Here is a 20,923-nt window from a genome sequence, read left to right as displayed (position 1 = left end):
GATTTCCCCCTGCCATGAGACATAACCCAAACCAACCGAGTTGGGTTTAACAGAGAATCTGGTACTAAATGGGAAGGTGACTACATGGGCAGCATTCTGTACCTCTGTATAACAGTCCATCTCATTTTTATATGCCTCTAGGTCTCCCATTTTTAGAGCCATGGCAGCTTTGGTTAGCGTCAATACCACTGATGGCACAATCAGTTCCACTTTCTGCAAAAGCTCCATTGCCATCAAGGGACATACATTTTTCATGCACGGACTGCAGAGCACATGGGGCAGCTGGTTTGGTTCAGCAAGATGGAATATTTGGAGCACTTTGCCTGCTGATTCCTATTAAAATAAAAGCCATTTAAAATAAGCTTAGCCTCCTGAATATACATTGGAATGAATAAATAAAATCAAACTACTGGTGTGCAGAAATGATACAGACTTGCTTTCAAACATAGGGGCATACTGTAGTTGGTAAGCCACAGCGGTAGGGGCAAAGGAACGCCACCTGACAGCATGTCTGCAGAGACATTCTGTCAACTCAACCAAAATTCCTCTGAAGGGCTGGGAGAGCAGACATGGAGTTTCAGCACCCTTTAAAGGTGGCATTTGGAGATGTGGCTTGAGCTCGGTTCATTACATTGATAGGGGTAGCAAAAAAAAGTTTGGACGGAGACTTTCCTAGCATGTTGGTATCCCCAGCCTTGGTTGGAACCCTGTCTCTGGAAAACGTTTATGCATCATGACAACAAAAACCACAATACATTCTTCTGAGGAGAGTCTGAACAGGAAATATCATTGATAATCTCTTTGTGTTTATAGAAATTACGTCTGGTTTATATTTGGTCGGCAAAACTAGGATGGGTCCCCCTTGTGCCTCTCACATGCAAAGGAGAATAATCATGAGCCAACAGATATGGAGATTTCAAAATTTAAGCAATGCTTCCTTTATAAGTGTCCCAAGTTCCTCAGAATAGGAAATAAGCAGTAGATTAAAGAGAAAGTTCCTATTCTTACTTTGCTTAACTCTTCATTTAAATCTTCATAAAGAGAATGATTTAAGTAAAAGATAAATCCTTTTTCATATTTCTGTGTTCCACCCTCTACCACCGAGTCTATTCTCTTCAAAACTTCAGTTATGGATAAGCCAGACATCTTGTAGTAAGGCAGGGCAAGATGGGCATCCTTAGTGTTAAACCTGAAAGCAATGGGGGGAAAAAAGAATTGGGGACCTTTGCAGCAATAATCTTACAGAAAAAAAAAGAAGATTTCACCCTGATCCGTAAAGGGTTTGAGGCTGGAGACATTTCAGCATTTACATATTTCTACTCCATACTTAACCCAAGACTACAAGTCTAATGAATGAGAAACCAAACTGAGATGAAAATCTTTACAGTCAGCCCAGAGATTGTATATGCAATACAAGTGTAAAATGGTGATGAGAACAAGCGATCCCAACATTCTTAAAATTGACCTAGGAGGGCACCCTGGGAAACCCAAAATTAACATCTTTCAAAGTACAAACCTGCTGTAACAGTCTCCTAGGTGAGCACAACTTTCTCTGAATGCTGCCAGGAGCTTCTCTTTCTCTTCTGATTCCATCAGACTGGGATCCATTAAAGCTGCTCTAACTAACAAGTGAGCCTCACTTAGAAGATGGATGCAACTCTCCGTTCTTACATTTTCATATGTCTTACTGTAGTCTACCTAGAACAAATTAAAGAAATACTTAGCTCTTTAGCTCACAAGGCAGAATGTTTATAAACAGTTTTAAAGTTGGGAGAAACAACAATTTTAAATCTTGACTGATTACATGCTACAGTATATACATGATAGGCTATCTCAGACATCTAATCCACAACATGATGCTTTTATCACCAATAATCAAACAGGAATTGAGCAATACCATTTCTTTGTAAAGCTGGATGGTTGAAATAGTATTCACAATATATAAATTCCAGCCAGGTTCTGACTCAGGTGGAGTCTTGAGTTTGACACTATCAGCCTTTCTGGAACTGAAATGAGAGAAGGAAAGAATGGAGCCATTGCTGTCCAAATAAAAATTATGTGACTGAACATAAAAACTTTATATCACTGACTTACTAAACTGATATCTGCATGAAGCAAACAGAATCAGGAACTACTCACACACACATGCACAGATATCTTTTAGATCTTGTCTACATCTGAAAGTTAATTTGGATAAAGGTAGGGAGTACAATTGCTATTCCTAAATAACTCCATGTGTAGACAAGACCATAGGCTATAAGGTCTTGTGGGCAGGAATTGCTGGACAGATCCTTAGCTGTACAATTTACATCACTGACTTCAATGGAGCTAAAGATTTATACCAGATAAGGATCTGTACCTGTGATTTTATATGCATCTCACACAGCATTCAGCACAGTTCTACCACTTCAGTAACTTTTACAGGGGTCACTATAAGGCGGTGGGTCAAATAAAAAAAAAAAAAAAAAACACCTTAATTTTTTCATCTCAGGTATTGGCAAGGTCCCTAATATTTTGAAGTTCTAGTATTCTGGGAGGTCACAACTTACAACTATCCAAAAATAGAGAACTGCTTATGTCATTTTCTTATGTGATATGATGTGAAGTAATTTAGATACCTTTCTTTTCAACTGAATATAGCTGCTGAAATACAGTTACACATTTGAATCAATTAGATTGATAAATGTGTTGTTCAGATAGCTGTGGCAGAGAACTCTATTAAAAGCCCCTGCAATATAGAAAGTAGTGCATCATACTCAGCTTTCAGGTAGAACTGTGCAACCCTAATGACTTCATATGTGCAACAGAGCATATTTTGGCCCAATGACTGCTACTATTTTTGTTATACCTATTAGACTTTGTTCTCTGGGACAGAAGTACACTGTCCTCCCCAGAATATACCCCAGCCTTTGGCAATATATGCCCCAAAAATCCCCACAAGAGAATGTATGAGAACTACACCTTGTTCTGAGCTGTGATACATCTATTTTGGTATTCTAGCATTTGTCACGCAGAAACACAAATCTATCTATAATGTGTATTTAATGTAAAAGACAGTAGGAATAAAAAGCATATTTATTTCTAACAACAAAGCACACTGCCTCTTTGGAGGGTATCAATTTTTCAGCATCTTGGAGTAATTTATACACTAGGTTACAGACATTTATAAGCCTTCCTCTACCCTTTCCACAATTTTACAAGACAATCCATTGGAATAAGGACCATTTCATTTGGTGTGTTAAAGCTCAATAAAAATTCATAATCTTGATTACTATTCTCATCCTGAGACTAATTATATTTCCAACAGATACCACCCTTTCATATACATGCCTTCAACCCTAACAAGCCAAAATTGCCTCTTTCATGAAATTGAATAGCATGAATAGCACTTACAGGACCCTTCTTGGAGGCTTTCTTCTTTCAGTAATATCTTCACTATCTGCCTTAGTCAGAAGAATTACATGGTTGTTGAAGTGACAAATAGCTTTCAGCCCTATAAAAAGCTGCATTCTTAATGCACAGACATCTAGAGACACAGGTGGGCAAGCCTGTAAAGGAAAGGATGACTTTAAGGTTAAAGAATTATAATTAACAAGATAGAAACAAAAATCTGAATTCATAGGGAGGGTTACATTTTAAACTATTTAAAAACTACATTAAAAGAACATTATTGTTACAAAGCCAAGAACTCAAAAGTTAGGAAATTCCAGAATTACAGTTGCCCATAGAGTGAGGGTTGTAAAAACAAACAAACGAAACAAAACTTTTTTAAAAACATTGGGAAAACATGTATTTCCCTAACCTTATTCTTGGAAGTGGCTGAACAGGTTTAGCTGAAGCTTCCCAAAAAAATTCAGCCTGAAGCACTCCACATAGAAAATTGCTGCCTGAATGGCTTAAGTTATAAGGAACTGAAAACAGCGGAGTGGATAAAAAAAAAATATATGACTTTATTTAGGTTTATTTTAAAATAATAAACCTCTTTAAAATACATTTGAAATTTAGGACAACCTATGTTAATGACTAAACTCACTATAAAACTATTTATCATTCAAATTAAAAAAGTTTGTATCAATGAGACCTCCTCAAATTTTGTTTATGAGTTAAAGAGTGCTGCTTTTTTAATCATATATAGAATCAGGGGAAGACATCTAACTTTTGAAGTCAACTCAAGCTTCATGAATATGTCACAATGTCATGTACTGCAGAAACTATCTATGTTATTTTCGGTCTTTACAATGGAGCAAATACTGATATTTAAATTTTCCAAATGTAAATATTTTCCTGGTTTTGTTGTGAGGAAAGATTTTGATTTTAATTATTTTTGTTTATTGTATTTGTATTTTCAGTTTATCTAGCAGACAGAATATTTTCTTCATTTAGACTAATTGAAAAAGCAGGAAAGGTTGTTTTCCTCTTCCAGTCTGAATAAAATCCGTGAGGAAGAGGGGCAGATCTACTAAGTCTTAGAATTTGAAGGATAGGAGACTAGATTTTCAGAGATATTTAGGCACCTAGTGGTATTTTCAAAAGGGCCTAAACAGATTAGGCACCTAAATTACGCTGCTTTCAATGACAGTTAGGTGTGTAATCTGTTTAGACACTTTTGAAAAATACTATTATGTTCCCGAATAGCTTTGAAAATCTGGCCCATGGCAACCAGAAACAGTCCATTAACTAATTACAAAGGAACTTATTAACTGTTTACTAAATTAGTTTTTTAAATGCAAAAACATTTTTTGATAAACATACTTTTTCTTCAAAAAAAGAACAGGAGTACTTGTGGCACCTTAGAGACTAACAAATTTGAGCATAAGCTTTTGTGGGCTACAGCACACTTCATCAGATGCATAGAATGGAACATATAGTAAGAAGATATATATACATACAGAGAACATGAAAAAGTGGAAGTAGCCATACCAACTGTAAGAGGCTAATTAATTAAGATGAGCTATTATCAGCAGAAGAAAAAAAAAAAAAAAACTGTTGTAGTGATCATCAAGATGGCCCATTTTAGACAGTTGACAAGAAGGTGTGCATACCCTGCACATTTAAAGTAGCTTGACGTAACTAGTACATTTTAAAATGCTGGTTTTGTGAAACTTTAATCCAATTTTAATTCCCTTCCAACTGTAGTTTGACAAGTCCCGAAGGGGGAAATCATCATGTAGTAAATAAGTGCATCATTCACTATTTTATAATTTTTGCATTTTTATGATGTTAAGATTTAACATGCATTTATTCAGCTATGTAGCTGCTTAAAGAAATGTGTATAGATATAGTGCATCCGCCTGGTTAGCAAAAAGCACCAAATTTAGTGTAAAGGCGACATTAGCTGCAAATCAACATGCTTTAATGGTTGTCCCGTCAATGAGAACAAATGCAAAACAAGATTAAAACTGATTATTTAAATCAGTTTCCTGATTGCTGATTTAAATTGTGATTAAAATCAGTGCTTTAAAAAAAACCAACCAAAAGCAACAATGCACAAACAATCCACCCTGAACAACAGGGTTTTATAACAGAAAGTGTCAGGCAACCTTAACTATAGGAATCCCAACATGAGATGCCTATAGTATATAAACTAACAAAAACACTTACATTACATACAATATTCTGTACTAGAAAACTTAATTTCCAATTCACTCAAATCTTAAACCTGTTTATACCTCTATCATTTAAGCACCATTTTATCCTATATATTGGGCCTAAGGCAAAATGAGTCTGCCTGAACAGCATTTTGGACGAACAGTTTCAGGAGAATGAGAAGATGAATCCACTTAGTGAAGCAACTATACATGGTTATATTGACTATCAATCAAGTAGATTATGTGCTTCTTGGAGAAATCACCAAGATTTCTTCTAGGTTATTTTAGTCATGCACACTCTCAGTTCAGACTCGCATACACCATTTATCTGCAAGTCACTCTCATATTGAAAAACACCTTCTATTTTACGATAGAGTGCCTGTTTAGAGCTCTACAACTTCCCTCTCTCAGCAATTACATGCCAACCAATATATTTTAAAAGCATATAGGAAAGTCCCCAAAAATATGCTTAAAATATGCTTCAACCTATCTGCCCTAATAATAAATATATAGATATTAATTCAGTCCTGATAATTCAACAGTTTATTACTGAAACAGTTTGAAGAATGCGAAGTCTAAGCCTCTAATGGATTGAAAACCTTACTTGCCAAGACTCAAACTCAGAGGCCTATGTTTCTCCTACAACAGCTGAGAAGAGAGGGCTTCCAGGCATATTTGCTACATCACTTTAGGCTTCAGAAAAGTAATCAGCTGCCACAAGGTGAACTTTGAACCTGAATTCAGGTCTTGGCAGGAAAGTAGGCAATCACATTCCATTATTATTAATTAAAAGTTACAAAAATAAATTCACATTTGTAAAGCCTTCATAAATATTCTGTTAATGATTTAGGATTTTAAGGAGCAATCGTATATGCTGTTTCAGCTACAACTTCCACACCCAATAGAACAGAGGAATGTACCACTGTGAAATATTAAAGTCAAATCATTAATGCTTTCTTGTGTTACTAGTTTCTATAGGCTGAAGCAATTAAGTAAGATGTAAAGAGAAGGCATACAGCAGTGTGAGGAAGATAAATGCCCTTTTGGTACCCACATTTGTTTTTTAAGTTTTGCATCTGTCATGAGACTATTAGGAGCGCACCTTCATGGTTGTATCAATGTATGGGTCCTCCTCACGAGCTGCCGCTGCACTGCATCGTACTGTGAAACACTGCAAGCTGTTACTAAGGCAGAGAAATGACAATATTGATTAAAAAGATTTGGTTGCTTAGTTATTGCCAGAGTACACGTGTATTCAAAATTTTTCCTTGTGTGGATTGAGCCATAGAGTGGAAGCAGAAGCACTGTCATATAAGCAAACCTAGGAAGTTGCACTGAAAGGTGTGAAGAAGACTTAGGGAGATGATGAAAAGCAGAGATCAGAGAACACAAGAATCAAAGTTATAACATAGTACCTTGTAATAACATGTAGGAATTGTGGGGTAAGAACTGCCTGCTGAGATTTTTCCGAGTACTGATAGGTAGAAAGCAGCTCTACTAAGCTCCCAACAGCATAGAGATACCCAACGTGCGGCAAGGAGAAAAAACAGAAGACACACAGCAATTCTTTCTTGGCTGCGGTTTTTCCATTGACTGCCATGGAACTTCCTGTACATAACAATAAAAGAAAGCTATTGCTAACATTTGATTTACCATGTACTATACATTCCTATTTAGCGGGATTTGGAATGTTTACTCCACTCCAATTATATAAATTAAGTTCCTACTGTTGGTTATAAGTAGCCTAGCATCTTATGATAACATTAACAGTAATTTAAACAACCTTTATGAGCAATGCTCTTGTGCCATAAAATGTCAGCTTGCCACACAGAAAGATTAAGCTTAAGTCAATGTTTTATTAATACGCTACAGATTAAGTTCTGCATAAACTTTGTGAGGACAACGTTGTTGGAAGCTCAGCACAAGTCATTGAAAACGAGGAAGTCATTTTTTCATGAAAGTGTGTAACTGCTAAAATAGAAAGTGGATAAGCAGGGGAACACAAAGCACGTTTTCTCCTAGACCTTCTGTGGCAAAAAAAAAAAAAAAAAAATCACACAGTCTGTGTATATGCAGACATTTACCTGTCTGATACATAGGCAGTAGCTGTAGAGAGTGCAACTTGGTCTCTTCAACAGAGAAGACGAAAGATGACAGATCTGGAGTAAAACGTCTAGAGAAAAAAACATAGGAAATCAATGAGAAACCACGACAAGACATTTAACTAGGACAAGTAAATAGCAATAACTGTAGAAAATATAGCTGTTTTAAGACGTCATTAGTTATTAAAAAAAAGACGGTTATTCACCTTTTTGTAACTGTTGTTCTTCGAGATGTGTTGCTCATAGCTATTCCAGTTAGGTGTGTGCGCGCGCTGTGTGCACGGTTGTCGGAAACTTTTCCCTAGCAGCTACCCGTCGGGCCGGCTGTGGAGCCCCCTGGAGTGGCGTTGATATGGTGCTCTATATATGACCCTGCTAGCCCGACCCCACTTCAGTTCCTTCTTGCCGGCTACTTCGATAGAGGGGAAGATGGGTGGGAATGGAATAGATATGAGCAAAACATCTCGAACAACAGTTACAAAAAGGTGAGTAACCGTCTTTACTTCTTTGAGTGCTTGCTCATATCAATTTCAGTTAGGTGACTCCCACGTCTTACCTTGGAGGTGGGATCAGAGTCAAGGTATTGCAGACTGAAGAATCGCCCTGCCGAAGGCCGCATCATCACGAGATTGATGGACGATGGTGTAATGGGACGTGAAGGTGTGCACCGAAGCCCATGTGGCAGCCCAGCAGATTTCCTGGAGAGGTACATGCGCCAAGAAGGCTTGCGCTCTCGTGGAGTGAGCCCTAACAGCAGGTGGAGGAACATTCGCCAAGTTATAACAGGTGCGAATACATGTGGTGATCCATGAAGATATCCGCTGGGAAGAAACCGGCGCACCTTTCATTCGCTCCGCTATGGCGATGAGGGCTGTCTTGCGGAAAGGTTTTGTTCGATCTATGTAGAAGGAGAGTGCTCCTCTAACATCCAGTGAATGCAGCTGCTGCTCTCGGAGTTTTAGCATGTGGTTTTGGGAAGAAAACCGGCAGGAAAATGTCCTGGTTAATGTGGAAATGGGATACAACTTTTGGTAGGAAAGCTGGGTGAGGCTTCAGCTGGACTTTGCCCTTATGGAAAATGATATACGGTGGATCACACGTGAGCCCATAGCTCAGAAACACATCGTGCTGAGGTAATGGCCACTAGGAAGGCGACCTTCCAGGAAAGATAGAGGAGTGAGCAGGAAGCTAGCAGCTCGAAAGGAGGACCCATAAGACAGGAAAGGACTAGGTTAAGGTCCTAGGCCGGTACAGGGGGCTTCATTGGGGGGGTGGACTTTTTCCAGGCCTTTCAGGAAACGTCCCACGATGGGGTGTTCAAACATGGAACGCCCGTCAGCGCCTGGGTGGAATGCCGAGATGGCCACAAGGTGGACCTTAAGCGATCTGAACGCTAGATTCTGGCCCTTGAAGTGTATTAGGTAGTCCAGGATGCACGGAATTGAAGCTTGGAGGGGGAGCACTTGCCGTTGAGCGCACCAAATGGAGAAGCTTTTCCATTTCGTTTTGTATATAATCCTGGTAGAAGGTTTGCGGCTTTCCAGGAGCACCTGTCTCACCAAGTCCGAACAGGCATGCTTAGCCTGGTTCAACCACAGAGCCTCCAAACCATGAGATGGAGAGATTGACGGTCCGGATGGAGGAGACGACCGTGGTTCTGCGAGATGAGGTTGGGGGTGAGAGGTAGATGCAGCAGGGCCTGGATTGAGAGCAGGGCCTGGAAAGAGAGTGGGGTACCAGCACTGGTGAGGCCAAGCTGAAGCCACCAGTATGACATCCGCTTTGTCCCTGCAGACCTTGAGGAGCACCTTCTGGACTAGGGGAAATGGCGGGAAGGTGTAAAGTAATTGGCCGGACCATGGAATCAGGAAAGCATCTGCAATCGAGCCCGGGCTGTGACCTCGGAAGGAGCAGAAGGTCGAACAGATCGATTTGGGGAAACCCCCAGCTGCGGAAAACGGAGTGAATAATATCCGGATGAATCGACCATTCGTCTGCTCAAGCTGTCTGCCAGTACGTTCTGAACACCCGGCAGGTATGAAGTTTGGAGAAGGATGGAGTGGGCTAAACAGAATTCCCACAGTAAAAGGGCTTCCTGACAAAGAGGAGACGACCGGGCTCTGCCTTGTTTGTTCAAGTAAAACATGGGCGTGGTGTTGTCTGTCAGCACTGCTACACACTGTTTTGTAAGTGGGGCAGGAATGCTTGGCACGCGAGACGGATAGCCCTGAGTTCTTTGATATTGATATGCAGGGTCAGTTCTTCTACTTGCCATAAACCCTGAGTTGTCAGGCTCCCAAGGTGTGCTCCCCAGCCCAAACACGGACACATCCATTACCAGGGTCAGAGTGGGCTGAGGAGGGTGGAACAGGACTCCGGCACCCACCATGTGAGGGTCCAGCCACCAACACAGGGAATCGAGGGTATGCCTTGGAACGGTGAGCACCATGTCTAGACTGTTGCAGCCCAGGTGATACACAGACGCCAACCACGCCTGTAGGGGCCTGAGTCTCAACCTGGCATGTTGTACCATATAAGTGCAGGACACCATGTGACCCAGCAACTTGAGATACTGCATCGCTGTGGTAGTGGGAAAACGGCACAGACCGGCAATTATGTGTGCAATGGCTAGATGTCGGGCCTCTGGGAGGAATGCTCTTGCTTGATTTGCATCCAGGACTGCCCCAATAAACTCTATTGTTCAGGTTGGGGCGAGAACAGACTTGTTGACGTTCAAAATGATGCCCAAGCGGTCGAACGTGTCTGACCATTCGCACCTGAGAATCTACCTGAATCAACGACCACCTTGAGCGCGAACGGCTCTGAGGATCGGGGCTGTGAGACCAGTGCCGCAAGTCAGGCCGGCGCGTAGCATACGTGCAGTGCCAGGGCTCGGAACGGTGCTGGGACTCAGAGCGGCACGGTGATGCTGGCCTGGGGGCAGACTGGCCAAAAATTGCCGGTTTGCCCCTCAACAGTACCGGGGCTCGGGCTGGTGGAGGCACAGTCATTTCAATGAGCCCTCTAGCAGCCTCAAAGGTATCCAGGGTGAAGGGCAGTGTGACCTCCTCCATTTGCAGGGGTTCTGGTGGTGCAGGGCTGCTTGGGGGACCGAGGGCCATGCAGGCTGAGACCTAGTGGAGGATCTGTCGGTCTTAGGGGCATGGTCTGTACCCTGTCCTGCCGGGGCCGCGATGTCTGCTTCAGGCCTCTGAGAACCTCCCATGGCCTGCTTTTTACGGGTGGCCGGGAGCGGTGCTGGGAGGGACACTTCTGGGCCCAGGGAGATGGTCGATCCCTAGGAGGGCGTGCCGAGTCCTTTTGCAGTGCTGTAGATGGCACCGCTGGAGGAGCGCTCCACACCAAGGCGCTCGGGCCCGAATCTTGTGAAGGGCGGAGAGCAGACTCCATGAGGAGTTGCTTCAAGCGAATGTCCCTTTCCTTTCCTTTCTTATGCTGGGTTTAAACGCTTTGCGAATTTTACTCTTGTCGGCCTGGTGGGCCTCTCCCAGACACCAAAGACAGGAGTAGTGGGGAATTGCCCATGGGCATAGGCTTGCCGCAGAAGGTGCAGGGTTTGAAGTCCTGGGATGCCCAGGAGCCCCACGGGGAACTCGTTGAAGGGGAAGACCCCCCTCCCAACTGCTATGAACTATACTTAACACTAGATGACGATTAACAATTAACTAAACAATGGTAACTATATACAGAGATGGGAAGATAGCTAGGGAGTAGTGGTGCACTTGATAACAAGAGACAACTGTTCCAACAACCGTCACTGGCAGTAAGAAGGAACTGAAGGGGGGGTTGGGCCGGCAGGGTCATATATAGAGCACCATATCGGCGCCACTCCAGGGGGCTCCACAGCCGTCCGGCGGGTAGCTGCTAGGGAAAAGTTTCCGACATCCATGCAGGCGGCGTGTGCACACACCTAAGTGGAATTGATATAAGCAAGCACTCGAAGAAGAAAACTATGTTCTTAAAAGTCCAACTACAAACATTTTTAGCATAGCTAAGTGTGATGGGGTGTTTCCCCACACAGGTGGTGAAATGGTCGATAGGGGCTTGCGAGCCCAATTAACACATCTGATTGTACTTTGAGGTTAGGCGAGGTGCAGTCAAAGAGGAGTCCCAGCTGGAAGAGGAGTTGGGTGGTTTCTATAAAGGGAGGATGCTCAGAATAGAAGGTGTATCAGAGTACTAGAGAGTAGAGGAGCTGCAGAAGGGAATTTACATCCCAGCCCTGATGGGAGAGGACAGCGGGAGTGAAAGACTCTTGAAGTGGGCCTGAGAGAAGGCCAAACCACAAGCAGATGGCCTTGGGGGAAGAGTGGAGTGGAGTTCAGGATCCAGAGTAGGGGCAAGACTTCAGGAAGATAGCCCCTGAGAGTCAGCATTCTGCAAAAGAATGAAGAGCTAGGGATGAGCCACGATGGATTAAAAGTTCAAGCCTGGAAAAGGGGCAGGAGTTTCTATGTCTTCTGTTTTGAGTTTGTGCGACCCTGGGAGCCACTCAGTGCCAACTCACAGAGGGCTCACCATACTGTGAGTCATATCAAGCCTGACACTCTGCTACCCATACCACATTGTTGTCATAACTTGTATCTAAAAGGGGTTATGTAAGGAATCATATGTAAACTGGTGACACCCTGGTCCCTAAAAATAAATAATCATTTAAAAAAAATCACTGCATGTTGTGTACAGTTGTGTGCGCGCGCCCTGGAAATATGTTTTTAAAATGTGTTTGAGAGGCAGTGCATACACCAAATTGGACAACGGCTAGGCAAAGAAATGTGGATTGCCTGTCTGACTGGCTTTACTACAGGTAGTGGACAATGAAAGCACATTTACATATAAAAGGTAAACAAAGCTGTCAAGCTAATGAGCAGAGGAGACAACTTAGTGAGCTTATCAGGGGACAAAATCTGCACCCCAGGACACCTTCATGGCTCTTAAGGCAGAGGCAGTGGACTTTGGGTAATGTAAAGGGAGCAAGACATTTAATTTTCCATCACTTAGGAAACAGAGGAAACTGCATCCTCTGATTCTGTGGAAGTTGGATCCTCTTGGCCTTAGCCACGAATAACTTGCTGTGAGAAACTGTTGTAGGCAAATATATAACTGCTAGACTTAAGTTCTAGTCACTAGAAAGCGTGTTTGTTTTGTTTGTAACCATACCTGTCTTTTTCTCTTGCTTAGTATCACTCAAACCTCTGTTCTTATTAATAAACTTATTCTTGTTTTATTACAAAACCCTCTCAAGGCTGTGTATTAAAGTGAAGTGTGTCTCTTCAGCTAACCTAGCTACCTGGTGGGTACACTGTCTCTTGGAGACAGCAAACTCAATAATTTCTATGTCACAGTGACACTGCAGAGAGACACCTCTGGGGGAAAACACAGGAACTAGGGTTTACTGTATGTTACCTGCACAGCTGGTAGACTGATAGAGTCTTGAAAGGCAGACAAGCTGGTATGTCAGGGAGCTGACACACAGCTTAGCAGCAGCAAAGTTCTTGGCTGCTGAGGCAGACAGGTAGCACAGTGGCTTACAGTTCTGGGTGTCTTCAGCAGAACACCTCAGTTTGGTAAAGATTCCAAGGAGAAACCCCGGAGCCATTACTCTGACAGAAAAGTGGAATGGAAGAGAATTCTGAAGAGGAAGAAGATGTCGTATTGATGACTGGTGTCAGGTTGGATACTGTCTATTTGGGACGTTGATATCCAAGGAGGGACTACACTTTAAAGTGACCTGGATGGAGGGCTATTTTGAGAAAAGAGACCACTCCAGGGCCTTAGCGGCTGTCAGCAGGGGGGACACAGTAATGGCAAGTGTATGGCACACACAGCTTCCACCGCTATATGCACAGCGGCCTGAAGAGACCTCTAAACAGGATCCTTTCTATCTGCTTATTTACAACAAAACCTCTGGGTACCAGAGATGGGAAATAAGTAAACGAGACATAGCCATGGATTTGCACCCCATTCTAACTATACAAGTCCCCTGTTTTCTTTATTCATCTGAACTACAGCCAGTACTTTCCATCTTAAATTCTAGTCTTTTCTTTCCTCCCTCTAGCTTGCCAATCATTTTCTTCAATGTTTTACTTTGGAATCTACTGTTGAGCAGGAACTCCTGTCATAATTCAGCTTGCCCAACCATTTGAATGGCTTTGATAGCTAATAAAATGAAATATTGGCCCTTTTACTTAGTGCTTTTCATCCCATGAGTTCAGAACATTTTGCAGCGTTAATTGTCTCTTTTTTCTGGCTGGAAACGGAGAGGGACTGAATGTCAGAGGGACTGAGCACATACAAATCCAGTTGAAGTTGATAAAAGCTGAAGATAGGCCCTAACTTTCAAAGGTGTGGACTAAGTGTCTTGAATGGAGGTCACACAGCAAGTCAACAGCAGAAACTAGTGCCCTGTTGATTGGAATATGCAGCCTCAACCAATAAAGGGCCCAAACCAGAGTAAGGCTCCAACACTGTGGAAAAAATGCATTTCTAGGATCAGTGAGACAGTGCAGAGCCTAATCCATAACACAAGAGAAGCTGCTGTGGAAGCTCTATACACTGCCGCACAGAGACAGGACGGGAAGTAGGGATGTTTGAAACACAGCCAGAGGATTTATATCCATTGTGGAATGGAATAGCAGGCCATATTCCCTGCAGAAACTGACTATAGGCTAGCTAGGTGGATTTGAAAACCCTGAGGAATGGGACAGGGATGGGTTTGAGGATACCCTCCCTCAGTGTTTCAGAGCAATTTCCTTAAACCTAAACCATTTTACTCAGGCTTTGCTCAATTTATAAGGATTCTGCCCTACAGGAAGTGAACTATGGCTTATTTCATGCCCCCAAAAGGCAAAATATCAACACAGTATAGGCACACACATGCCATATAGTGTCAAGTGCAATTTTTATTACCTGTATAGGAGGTACCGCACTTGGAAATATTCTGTGTCTTCTTTTGCTAACCCTGTTGATTCCAGCGTTACCAGTATTCCGCATAGTCTGCTTTCCTCCCCAAGTAGTTCCATAGGCTTCTGACAGATGACAAAGTCATCCGATTCATGCTGGGAAGAAAAGACTGAAGGAACTTCATCTTTTACACCTTAAACAATTAAAATATTGTATCAGTTTTCCAAACCAGTACCATGCAAATCTTTACAGAAGAATAAAATGAGAGAGTGTTCAGTTAAATACTTCAAGGGCAGAGACGTAATTTGTATCAGCCTCAAACTGTAGGGATTTTGGTTTGCTAATAAAATTGTTGGTTCTTTTCAATCTTTAGAATGTTAGAGAACCTAACAGTCCAGGGTAATGACAGAGAACAACTATATTTCCCAATATAGAGAAAGTGCAGTGTGATTGTTGGAGAAAAGTAGCAGATTTTTTATATAAACATTGTGTGGACATTCAGAAGTGTGTCTGCCCTAACAGAAGTAACACTTAGCTGAGAGAAGCAGCTAGAATGGAGTGCTGAATGTGGTCTTAGCATGGCTAAGCAGCAGTTCTGCAGAAAAGGACCTGGGGATTACAGTGGACGAGAAGCTGGATATGAGTCAGCAGTGTGCCCTCATTGCCCAGAAGGCCAATGGCATATTGGGCTGTATTAGTAGGAGCATTGCCAGCAGATCGAGGGAAATAATTATTCCCCTCTGTTCAACACTGCTGAGGCCACACCTGGAGTATTGCATCCAGTTTTGGTCCCCGCACTACAGAAGGAATGTGGACAAATTGGAGAGAGTCCAGCAGAGGGCAATGAAAATTATTAGGAGGCTGGGGCACATGACTTACGAGGAGAGGCTGAAGGAACTGGGCTTGTTTAGTCTGCAGAAGAGAGGAGTGAGAGGGAATTTGATAGCAGCCAGGAGGGACAGCTCAGTGGTTTGAGCATTGGCCTGCTAAACCCAGGGGTTGTGAGTTCAATCCTTGAGGGGGCCATTTAGGGAACTGGGGTAAAAATCTGTCTGGGGATTGGTCCTGCTTTGAGCAAGGAGGTTGGACTAGATGACCTCCTAAGGTTCCTTCCAACCCTGATATTCTGTGGACTACCTGAAGGGGGGTTCCAAAGAGGATGGAGCTAGGCTGTTCTCAGTGGTGGCAGATGGTCTCAAGTTGCAGTGGGGGAGGTTTAGGTTGGATATTAGGAAACACTATTTCACTAGGAGGGTGGTGAAGCAGTGGAATGGGTTACCTAGGGAGGTGGTGGCATCTCCATCCTTAGAGGTTTTTAAGACCGAGCTTGACAAATTCTTGGCTGGGATGATTTAGTTGGTGTTGGTCCTGCTTTGATTGGACTAGATGACCTCCTGAGGTCTCTTCCAACCCTATGATTCTATGATCACTTTTGCTCAAGCAAGTAGTGCCCAAAAGCACCTAGAAAGAGGTCTGAAATTGCCAATTAATTGTAAGTAACAGAACAACAACTACAGGCCTCCATCCCGTCATCTGAGGAAGTTCAGAGCCATCCTTGCAAGCTATGAGAAATTTAAATGGGAAACATGTCAACTTGCCTTTTTGCCCTCCACACTACTGATTTAACTTTTAAAAATTCTAGTTTCTGATAGACCACCTTTTATACAATACAGCCTGAATTATTTGTATTTTTAAATTCCTTTTAAAATAAAAGATTTTAGGGCACCTTGTTGATGTTTATAGGGTCTTTTCAGCAACTGACTAGACACAAAAGCATTGAAGCGGACTATACACAAAGTGCTGACAAATATGCAAATATTAGTTCAGTCTTTTGCTTTGACTCTAGGCCCTGATCCTGCAAGCATTTATGCAAGTGCATACCTTTATGCATGTGAGTAGTCTCAACGAAGAACAGCTAAACATGTTTGCAGGACTGGGGAATAATCATTTTGGTGTTCCGTGTAAATACAGAATGCATTTCAGACAAATGCAATATTAAGCTGATGTGTCCCTCTAAGATGTTTTGAAAAAGTTTTTAGAGCAACCAACTTCCTTCAGCACACTTTGAAATTAATACAAGTCAATCTCCAGATTTATGAAAAGGAAAATTAAATTCCATATTTACCTTCATCTACAAGCTTTTCTGGTGCTCTGACTTTATCTGCATATAGTTCAGTATTATCTGCACCTTTATGAATGGGTTCCAGCTTCAGGATTAAAACATCCAACTCTGTTGTTAGAGCTATGTACCCAGCACAAAATGCTACTTCTGTAGGGGTGACGTTATTGATGTGCAAAATTAAGGAGAGTTTAAAATCCAATACAGTCAGATCCTGATTTATGACAAGATATTTCAAGCAGAACATGACCAGTTTATTTTTGCAGCCAACAAGAAGATCTCCATTTACAGGACAACACGAAATGCACAATGGTGGATCTGAAAGAGGCATTTCCACAATTGACATCTGGACTTTAGAAGAGTCACTGTATGACTCTTCCATCTTGTGACCCACCATCCGGACACAAACTCGAGTGTTCCCTGTTGACATGCATCTCCAGTTCATATAAGCTCGTAGGAAGGTGGCCTTGTTTTTCTCCTCAATTGTCACCAAATAATCTCCTGAAAAGAGACCAACAATACTGTGGTAACACTAACCCATAGATGAGATATAATTTATGCTGTTTGCATCCTATTGCTGCTAAATCCAATGCACTTTGACTAAAAGAATTATGGAATTAAGCAAATTTGTAAAATCTGTCTGAAATGTTATTCTTGTTACCAGATAATTTTCTTTAATAAAAAGGGTTAAAACTAGAAGCACAGTTAATTTTATAAACTCCTACATCATCATACAAGCAATGTAGTGAGAGAGGATTCCTACCCCAATGAAATACAATTTGTTTGCCAGGGTTCTGTGCTATTGTCAGCAGTACTTAATAATAAATTACAATACTTTTAATGTGAATTATCTAGGCCAGCATGCACTTGAGAAGTTTATGTAGATCTGGAGTATACTTTAGAGAGAGATACAGACTAACACGGCTGCTACTCTGAAACCTGTACTAGTACATACTGTGACAGCGTACCCCATAAGGCTTTATGGGGGGGCGTTTATAAATGTATGTATGATATAACTGAAATATGTTTTGTGCCGCCTGTGCCACGTAACATATCTCCGTAAAGGTTATGGTCTACTATATCTATTCATCCTATTTGTACATATATATCACTTTCCACTTGAGGTTAAGAATTTGGGCTGTATGCTGGCTTGATTTCTAAGTAAGCTCTGTGAGGCATTTGGTCAGCTTCTTTAGGAAGGAATTCACCAGGTTAAGTACCTGATCAGGAAACACTTGGGGAACAATGCATCTTGGAATGCTCCAATCCACATGAGAAGTCTTCCTGGAGACATGCAAGATACCATGTGAACAATGGCTTCAGCCTGTAAAGACTGAGTCATGCAGGGACATGTGACTTGCCCAGGTGACCCCAGAACTCCATCTTGGAGTTGGACTTTGCATAGGAGGGGGGGGGTCTCCACCCACAAGAGAGAGTCTATTTAAATCCATGGGAGACCCCTCCATTTTGTCTTCAGCTGGCTAAAGAAGGAGCCTCTCCACCCCCCCCCAGGATACTTGAAGGAGACTGAAACAAAGGACAGTAACTGCAGGGGGTGTGAGTGATTGCTGGACCCAGGCTAAAAGGAGATTAGCCTGTAAAAGGGAGCACTCTGGAACTGATGAGGAAATTATCTGTATTCAGTTTGATTAGGCATAGCTTTGCGCTTTTTATTTTATTTTGCTTGGTGACTTACTTTGTTCTGTCTGTTACTACTTTGAACCACTCAAATCCTATTTTCTGTATTTAATAAAATCACTTTCTATTTAGTAATTCACTCAGAGTATGTATTAATACCTGGTGGAGCAAACAACTGTGCATATCTCTCTATCAGTGTTATAGAGGGCGAACAATTTATGAGTTTGCCCTGCATAAGCTTTATGCAGGGTAAAACGGATTTATCTGGGGTTAGACCCCATTGGGAGTTGGGCATCTGAGTGCTAAAGACAAGCACACTACTGTGAGCTGTTTTCAGGTAAACTTGCAGCTTTGGGACAAGTGATTCAGACCCTGGGTCTGTGTTGGAGCCAGACGGGAGTGGCTGGCTCAGCAAGACAGGGTGCTGGAGTCCTGAGCTGGCAGGGAAAGCAGAAGCAGGGGTAGTCTTTGCACATCGGGTGGCAGCTCCCAGGGGGGTTTCTGTGATCCAACCCGTCACACATACGTTCTGAATTTTTTTAAAAATTACCATCCAATCTAGACTTCAGTAGGTGCACAAGTGCTTTTATTCCCTAATCCTAGTATTACTTTTTCTTGCTAACCAGAAGAAAAGTTTCCAGAGACCTCTTTTGAAACAGAAGTCAAGACTACAATAAAATGTACTCCAAGAACAGTGTAGTCAACACCTCCGTCCTTTTCCAGACGGATCATTTTACCATTCTGTAGTTCAAGCTTTAGTTTTAATCATGGGAAAAAACTCAGCTATGAGGAAAGAGTTCAGTCTGAAGGGGGGGGGTGGGGAAGGGAGGGCGGATTATCCTCTTACTAAAAATAAATTCAGCAGAATATGCAAAAGCAGCATATATGCTAAAAAAAAAAAAAAAAAAAGTCTCCTGTTTAGGTTCACACTTAACAGACAATATGTTTACCCTGAAAACAAATATTTATAACGATCAAGGTGTTGATGGCAGTGGTGTATGTTTTAGGCTGAACGGCGAACTGCAAGTTGTTTTCCAAGGAGTCAAAAACTTGTTTGAAAGATTCCAAAAGAGGTAATCTTGTGAAAATATGGTACTTAAGATCCTGAGAAATCTGAGCTGAACATTTCTTAGCCAGAGTGAAGCACATCCCAAGTACCATAAAAATATCTCCTTCCACACTCCATAGGCAAAGTCACCCACTGCTCACTACGGTTCTGTATCCCATGGCTCCATTGGTCCCATAGCTCTAGCTCAGAGCCAAAGAAGAGTCCTTAGAATTCAATGGCTTTTTCTAACCTTTTTTTCTGTGGCACTTGAGAGCTCATCCAGTCCCTGATCCTGCAATCAGAACTGTGCCATGAGTCCCGTGAAATCCCCTTCCATCCATCCCCATCATTTTCAACAAAGGAGGAATCAAACGCAATCATGCATCTTGCATTGAAAGAATATCCTTTTGCTTGGGGTAAGGGCTTGTTCAATGAACAGGGGAAGCAGCTGAAAAACCGAGATCGGAAGGTGGAACAAACAGAAGAAACAACGCCTGAAAAAGAGCTCTGTTAAACTGGAAAGCTCGTTTCTCTCACCAACAGCAGTTGGTCCAATAAAAGATACTGGCTACCTCACCCTCCTTGTCTCAAAAGAACCAAGTCATTTTCAGTGGCACAGAGCGGAGGAAGGGCTGTACTTCCCTATCGGCCCCAGCAGGCTGCTACTGGCCTAGTCCTTTCCAGCACGACCCTGAGTTTTGCAAGACGAAACTGCATTCACAGGACCCAGAAACTCTGACAACATCGCTTTGGGCACATCACCTTGTGCCCCCTGCGCAGGGTCACCCCACCTTCCCGCCGCATCCCCACAGGGTACGATGGCTCCGTGAAGACACCGGAGCTGGTGCCGCCCCAGTCCCGGCTCTTACCCGCCTCGCTGTATGCCATGTGCAGCACCCGGCCCAGCGTGTTGAAACAGCCGAGCGGCTCGCAGAGCTCCTGGTCGCCCACGGCAAACGCCTCTACCTTGCAGCCGGCCGCCGCGCAGGCCACCAGCAGCGCATCCCGGCCGCAGCAGAACAGCGCCGGCTCCTGCTTGCTGGGCACCACCTGCTGCGAGCCGAATGGGTGCAGGTTGTAGAGCTGCACCATGGTGCCCTCCTGAGCGGGGCACCGGAACCAACCCGCATTCCACGGCGCAGGGCAGGCTGCAGCCCGGGGACCCCCAGACACCGACTCCTCCCGCACAGCCTCAGAGAGCAGGGGAGACTGCCCCTTCCGCAACATGCACCGCCCTGTCCCGGTCAGGTGGGGAGAGGCGTCAGCGCCAGCCGGTGCTTCCCAAAGGGGCAGCATCTGAGTTGGAGCCCAAATGAGCTCAGGCCTTGGGAGGGTATATATGTGCGTCCCGGTGTGCTCAGTTAGGGGGTGCACACTTTTGTGGGTGTATTAGTAACGCGTGCATGTGTGTTAGCAATGCATGTCCGTGTGAGCGTGCGCGCACAACTGTTAGTGCACGCATCGTGCGAGGATCTACATCTGCGTGTGCTAGTGTGCATATTAGTGC

The 20,923-nt window shown here is 43.0% G+C and overlaps 1 protein-coding gene across 2 annotated transcripts in view; it reads right to left on the bottom strand.

Annotated features, from left to right (window-relative positions):
* Nucleotides 1–20,633, bottom strand: part of HPS3 (HPS3 biogenesis of lysosomal organelles complex 2 subunit 1) — a 36,511-nt gene extending 15,878 nt beyond the window's left edge. Inside the window, exons 1-11 of one of the 2 annotated variants that reach the window (XM_034782137.1) lie at nucleotides 20,286–20,633; nucleotides 16,737–17,231; nucleotides 14,618–14,804; nucleotides 7,673–7,761; nucleotides 7,004–7,196; nucleotides 6,691–6,772; nucleotides 3,394–3,548; nucleotides 1,898–2,006; nucleotides 1,517–1,698; nucleotides 1,009–1,189; nucleotides 103–333 (exon numbers count right to left, since the gene is read on the bottom strand). In XM_034782137.1, the coding sequence (XP_034638028.1) occupies nucleotides 103–333; nucleotides 1,009–1,189; nucleotides 1,517–1,698; nucleotides 1,898–2,006; nucleotides 3,394–3,548; nucleotides 6,691–6,772; nucleotides 7,004–7,196; nucleotides 7,673–7,761; nucleotides 14,618–14,804; nucleotides 16,737–17,231; nucleotides 20,286–20,508 (2,127 nt within the window). In that variant the 5' untranslated portion in view covers nucleotides 20,509–20,633. The remainder of the gene's footprint in view (nucleotides 1–102; nucleotides 334–1,008; nucleotides 1,190–1,516; nucleotides 1,699–1,897; nucleotides 2,007–3,393; nucleotides 3,549–6,690; nucleotides 6,773–7,003; nucleotides 7,197–7,672; nucleotides 7,762–14,617; nucleotides 14,805–16,736; nucleotides 17,232–20,285) is intronic. The other variant, XM_034782138.1, reaches the window with a different exon arrangement.
* Between the last annotated feature and the right edge of the window lie 290 nt (nucleotides 20,634–20,923).

This window comes from Trachemys scripta, chromosome 9 (genome assembly GCF_013100865.1).
Source record: "Trachemys scripta elegans isolate TJP31775 chromosome 9, CAS_Tse_1.0, whole genome shotgun sequence".
Taxonomy (NCBI): Eukaryota; Metazoa; Chordata; order Testudines; family Emydidae; genus Trachemys; species Trachemys scripta.
This window is presented reverse-complemented; position numbering and strand designations above follow the sequence as displayed.